The 6,313-nt window shown below is 43.2% G+C and overlaps 1 protein-coding gene across 1 annotated transcript; it reads left to right on the top strand.

Moving 5' to 3' along the window:
* The first annotated feature begins 4,268 nt into the window (after window positions 1-4,268).
* LOC115240488 (RNA-binding protein with serine-rich domain 1-A) lies at window positions 4,269-6,160 on the top strand. Its single transcript, XM_029815669.1, has 5 exons — window positions 4,269-4,645; window positions 4,740-4,868; window positions 4,961-5,257; window positions 5,340-5,587; window positions 5,651-6,160. Coding segments are annotated over exons 1-5 (966 nt in total). The 5' UTR covers window positions 4,269-4,643; the 3' UTR covers window positions 5,941-6,160.
* Window positions 6,161-6,313: the final 153 nt, after the last annotated feature.

The following is a 6,313-nucleotide window of genomic DNA, read 5'->3' as shown; positions in this document are numbered from 1 at the left end:
GAAAAGAACAGAATTGTAATATTTAATTTAGTTTACATATCTGGTTTTATATGTGCTACTGAATGTTTTATATGTGCTACTATATTGTACTTACTGTCTGTTACTGCCAAATCTCTATAACCCAATATGTTACGCTGTTTAGCAAAGTTCTTCAGCTGGGATTGCATACGGTCTTATACCGTATGCAATTCCAGCTGAAGAAATCTCAGCTAAAAATATACCGGCCTTCTTGAAAGGATTGATTGATTTTGCTTTATCCTGCAAATAAGCGCTATAATTTAGACAATATTCAGATATAATCAAGAAATAATATACTTATAAAACAATAAATAAACATATATAAGCAGACATATATAAGCAGATATATATACAAAATTTCAATCTACTTACTCGATAGGAACAAATATATTTTCTGCAGCAGATTCAAATATAACATTAACCTTATAATGTTATTATATCTTGACGTCGCGAACATTAACCTTATAACGTTATTATATCTTGACGTCGCGATGCCACCGCGTACCGCTTGATACGTATTATCAAAGAGAAGAATGAGAGTCGCCACGCTGCCGTTTTTCTTCTTCTTCTTTATTTATTTTGTTGGCAAGGAACAAATGTTCATGCTGCCAGATTTTCTTCCTGCATGTTTCCATCTCGCCCCAGCATTCCAGGAGGGGGAAGGCGTGCATGCGCTCGAAAGTCAAACGGTCAAACGTCAAATCGAAATGTCGCACCTTTTAAGGAAGGAAACAATAGGCGCAATCACACCACAGGTGGGGTCCTTAAGGAGGACAAATACGTCGTACGGTGGAGGAACTCCCAGGCTCCGCTGGATGGAGCGGAGGAGCTGGCCACGATGGTGCTCAACTAACGGGCAGGACCAGAGAAAAGTGGCCTATGTCCTGCTTTGGTGCCCCGCAGTTACAAGCGGGGGATTCCACAATGTTACATCTGTTTAAGCTGTAATTAAGATTGTAATGATTTGATCGGATCCGACTAATTGTTGTTATTTCAAGGCGGCTCAAGTTCAAACTCGACTTAGCGAACCAAGGATCGGGGGAAAAAGGCAAATAGAGTTCGAAATATTGGGAGCCCTTGTAAACCGATTGGTCTGCAAGAAAGCCTCCGACCGTCTCGATGTAATCTTTACGCGGAATGGAATAAAAGTCCGAGTGGGGGGGGAGGTAACCCGAGGGCTCGCCTCCCCTCAAAGCCTCTCTAGCAAGACGATCAGCCGTCTCATTACCCTGTATGCCGACATGGGCCGGAATCCAAGTGAGGATTATGTCAATCCCCTGAAGGAACGCCGACCTCAGCTTATTTTTCAAAACTAAAATGAGATAGTTGTGGTCCCTATCAATTTTGTTGTTAGAAATGACATCAACCACACTGCGGCAGTCCGTGAGGACCATTGCCCTCTCAATACCGCTTTCCAGGATGAATTCCACCGCATGAATGATAGCGATGCATTCGCCCGAGAACACGGAAGAACAGCCATCTAATCTAAATTTTCTCTCCATATGCGGGAAGGGGGAGTAGATGCCCATTCCGACGTAATCCCCGGACTCTTCCTTCGAAGCATCCGTAAAAAAGAGGTGCCTCTCCTCCATGAGATGCGAGACGACAGTTTGAAAGACGAGCTGAGGAAACGAAGCGTGACGGATGTTCTCCACTTCCGTTTGAGGGGTGATCTCAACCCTCGGGGCATAGGACGAAGTCTCGTAGGAGAAGAGGTATGCTGGGATTTTGGTAAAGGAGGCGATCCTACGCCTATATCCCCTCACCCTGCAAAACGCTCTGTACAGAGGAAATCTATTATACAGGTCGAATCTGTTATTGTTGACAAGAGCCGCCTGTAAATCACCAAGCCTATCTATAAGGACATTGTCTATGAGGGCAAAGGATTTGAGAGTAAATTTGGTTGTCAGATACTTGAAGCGATATCGAACCGGGCCGATTCCCGTTTCCGCATAGACTACATTAGTCGGGGTTGTTCGCCTCAAACCCGCACAATAACGCAGGGCTCTGCGTTGAGTTCTTTCCAAAAGCTCCATCAGATTCCCGTTGTGGGTGGGGAAGATCAAGGCCCCGTATTCGATCGACCCTCGCACCAAGGCCTTGAAAACACAAAGAAGGGTCCTCGGGTCCGAACCCCACCATACCCCGCACAGCGACCTCAACACATTTGCAAGCCTGCCACACTTCTCCGCCAAATAGCGGGCGTGATCCCCCCCACCCCCGAGGGTGGAGTCAAGCAAGACCCCGAGAAACCTGTGCGTGCGTGACGACCCGACCGAGACACCGTCCAGAACTACCGAGAAGTTGAGAGGGTTAATCCTCTTCTTACTGAAAACTACGAGAGCTGACTTAGCCGGCGACACGGCCAGGCCCCTATCGAGCAAAAATCGCAAGAGACCGTTTGCCGATCTCTCCACCACCCCGAGAGAGTCCCGGATGATAGCGGAACTCGCATAAATTGCCAAGTCGTCCGCAAACTGAATGATCCGGCAATCCCGCCTGAGAGACTGCTTGCATTTGGCGACATAGAGATTAAATAAAAGGGAGCTTAAGATTGATCCTTGTGGGACACCCTTACTTGCGACATATACGGGTGAGATCTTCCCATTGCCCTGCCGAAAATGGTCGATTGAAACGGATTAAAAAAAAATGTAATCCGAATTGATTGAGATTTCTGTACCGAAAATGCGGTATTGAAACCGATTGAAAATAGTCAAATCGAATTTAGTACGCTTCAGGCGGGTTAATGTTGAGTGATATACATCCACCTCAATCCGAAATTATACGATTTCATAAGTTATAATTAAACCTGTTTTAATCCAATTGAATTGGAATTTACCATAGTCAATCCATAGGTAAAAAATAATCCCTTTTAATAAAGAATTTATCATTTCGCAGATGAAAAGTAAATCGATTTCATGTAGTGTGAAGTCGGATTTGCTGTTATCATGAGTTACAATCAATTATTGAATTGGTATTTCTGCAATTGAAACGGGCTCAGTTGTTAAAAACAAATATACGAATTCTCCGCAGGGGGTCCGCCTTATATCCCCGCTTGACCGCTTTCTACTTTCAGGTTGGCTCGCTCGACCATCGTCGCGTAGCGGCGCCGCCCGGAACTACGCGCGGACGCGCCAGCGCGTGGGCCGCCAAGTTTTGGGTCGCGCTACTGTATCGCGGATTGTACTTAATGTGACGACCTACGGCAAAATTAAGCTGCACATATTTAAAACATATATATGTATATATATATAAATACTACTGACGTTTGTGTCTTAAGATGGCGGCGGTGGGCATGGTGGGAGTAGAGTTGGCGCCTCTCTAATAATCTAGGACTCTAGTATTCATAGTCCGTTCTTATATCCAAGATCGTCTAAAGCCCGAATCACACTAGCGGCTCGCGGCTCTCATTGGATATCGCGCGTCGCGTCATCGCGCTGGTCTGCAAGAGCTATTAAGCGTGGTCTTGTGTCATCTTAATATTTCAACCAATCAAATGACCGCATAACATCTTAAGATCGTATCTTAAGACGATCTTCAATATAAGAACGGACCATAAATATCGGCCTAAAACATGTATAAATGGAAGAGGAATGCTTATTGTTCTCGAAAGAAAAACATGTCCGGAGGAAGTGAGAAAGAAAATCATATAGCGTTTTCGAATGAACTGGTTAATCCAATTCCGTCTTTTGCCGCGCGGCAAGCGTTTCCGCGTCCTGTGTGCAGAAGCCATAAAAGCGTGCTCTCCGAACGCACCCAATATGTAATGAAAAATAGGGGGTTCTATTTAAGAAACTGAAGGTGACCTTCATGTAATCTTTAAACGACTATCCAAGGTCACACCAATAGCACCATCTTATGTTTCCCTCGAAGTCAAAAAACTTTTGTATGAAACATTTTTCTCTACGATCGTTCCCTGCAAAGTTACGAGAGATGATAGATTAAAATTGGACACCCTGTAGATCTACAGAGACGATGCTTGTAGAGTCAGCAAATGGCGCGCATGCGCACTTTCGAACAGTTACTCACAAGAGAGAGACAACTACGATTTTTTCTCTCACTTTTTCCGGACACATTTCAACCTGCTATTCCTCTTTCATTTATATATGTTCTAAGGTCACACTACACACTGCGGACACGGATTGGATTTGGATCACGAACTGCGAATCGTCAACCACCCAATCAGATCCTTGGCTACTTTGCTCTGATTGGATAGTCGACGATTCGCAATCCGTAATCCGAATCCGATCCGCATCCGCAATGCATAATGTGATACGGGCTTAACGGTGTGACGATCTAGCGGTAATCATATATCATATTTACGTTTATGCGTGCAAAGTGTGTATATATACTTATTTTAATGATGATTTAATAGCGCGTTGTGCGGTTAATTGATCGGTTAAATATTTCTTCGCGATTAACTATATATCTTGCATAGCGGACACAAGAGCTTAATTTACGAAATACTGTTAAAAGTAGTGTGAGAACTTCGTACCCCGGTAGTCCGCCATTATCGCCGTTTGAGCGGCGTATGGTCGGCGTACCATTGACTTTTCTTTAGAGTTGGCCTTGTTTTTCGGGTGCTTGCCGAGAGTGCAATTAGGAAAAATTGATCATCGCTAATCATGTAAGTAATTCTGTTGCACGCGATCGACATCAGTCGTTCAACTGATCATTCGATTTTAACCTTTCGTCTGTGCCCGTTGTTTGTGTTATGTTAGGGCTCGGAGCCGAAAGGACAGCACGGGTAAGAGCGACTCTGAAGCTACAGACAAGGAGAATAAGAAGGAGAGAGCACGAGAAAAGGAACGAAAGAAACGGGCAGCATCTTCTTCTAGCAGCGGAAGTAGGTTAGTAAAATCGGAAAGGCTGAAAATACAAGTTAAATTTGTATATTTACACAGCAGGTGTTATTGACATATACGAAATTTTTGTTCAATAGCTCGTCAGACAGCAGCTCTGGGTCTTCGAGTTCTAGTAGTGGCAGTAGCTCCAGATCAAGTTCAACTTCCAGTAGCTCGTCTAGCAGTTCAGCTAGTTCTTCAGGTAGTTCCAGAGACCGAGGAAGAAAACGCAGTCGTAGCAAAAGTGTTGATGCTTCGCGAAGGCATGATAATAAAGAAAAGGAGAGGGATAAGGAGAGAGAACGAGACAGGGATAGGGATAGAGATCGCGAAAAGGAGAAGAAAAAGGGAAGCAACTCTATTCCTGAAAAACCTAAACCTAAAGGACGCTCTAGGTATTATATTTGTTACAAGTTATTCTTAATTTTTTTCTGGTTAATTAGCAAATTAGTCATTAATTTTACACAAACATTGCAGATCTCCTTCCCCACGTAGAAAGCGTAGAGAACGTTCGCCGATTCCTAGACCAACAAAAATACATATTGGCCATCTAACACGGAATGTTACTAAAGAGCATGTCATGGAAATATTTTCGGCATACGGTCAGATAAAAATGGTCGACTTTGCGATGGATAAACTTCATCCTAATCAAGGAAGAGGATTTGCATACGTCGAATTTGATACTGCGGATGAAGCTGAAAATGCTATGAAACATATGGATGGAGGTAAGTGTAAATTGATCACTGGAAAATTATTTCGTGTCAACGCGCGTTGTAATCTGTTCACAGGGCAGATAGATGGTCAAGAAATTACGGCTGCTCCAGTATTATTGCCGAAACCTCGACCGCTGATGATGCGACGCATGTCTCCCGGCATGGGACGACGTATGCCACCACGATGGATAGGTGGTGGCAGAAATACTCCGCCACGTTATCGCAGACGTACTCCACCCATGAATCGCCGTAGAAGTCCACGACCACCACGACGCCGAATAAGGACTCGATCGCGAAGCCCACCTGGGAATCCACGACATCGACACCGTCGTTATACAAGATCCAGCACTAGTAGCTCCCGATAGTTTTTCATCGCATTGTACATACATTGTACATTTTTTTGAACTTAATATGACCACAACATTGTTGTATGGTCATGTTATCATATTAAGTAATACATGTAACAATTACATCAGATTATAAATGTGTTTACCAAATCATGGCAATCATGGACTCGTTTATGAATATCACAATTTCATGTTTCGTCGAATAAGCACTTTTGAAATATACTAATTTAACATGTAATGGTAACACATTTTATAGTTAATTAATTACCTTAAGTTTTTACAAAATCAAGTAGCATTGATATTATCCACGACATCGTCATGAAATGTATGTAAACATTTTTATTAGAAATTAGTATAACCATTCTTTAAAAAAATTGATATTAGCATTATA

The sequence above is a fragment of the Formica exsecta genome, unplaced genomic scaffold, assembly GCF_003651465.1.
Source record: "Formica exsecta isolate Colony F162 unplaced genomic scaffold, ASM365146v1 scaffold436, whole genome shotgun sequence".
NCBI classification, from domain to species: domain Eukaryota; kingdom Metazoa; phylum Arthropoda; class Insecta; order Hymenoptera; family Formicidae; genus Formica; species Formica exsecta.
Note: the sequence above shows the minus strand (reverse complement) of the source record. Positions and strands in the feature narration are given on the sequence as shown.

Bases quoted from the DNA above. Each gene is read 5' to 3' on its own strand.
- LOC115240488 (XM_029815669.1), top strand. The intron at 4,869-4,960 runs GTTAGTAAAATC...TTTGTTCAATAG, and splicing joins TCTTCTAGCAGCGGAAGTAG to CTCGTCAGACAGCAGCTCTG. The intron at 5,588-5,650 runs GTAAGTGTAAAT...ATCTGTTCACAG, and splicing joins TATGAAACATATGGATGGAG to GGCAGATAGATGGTCAAGAA.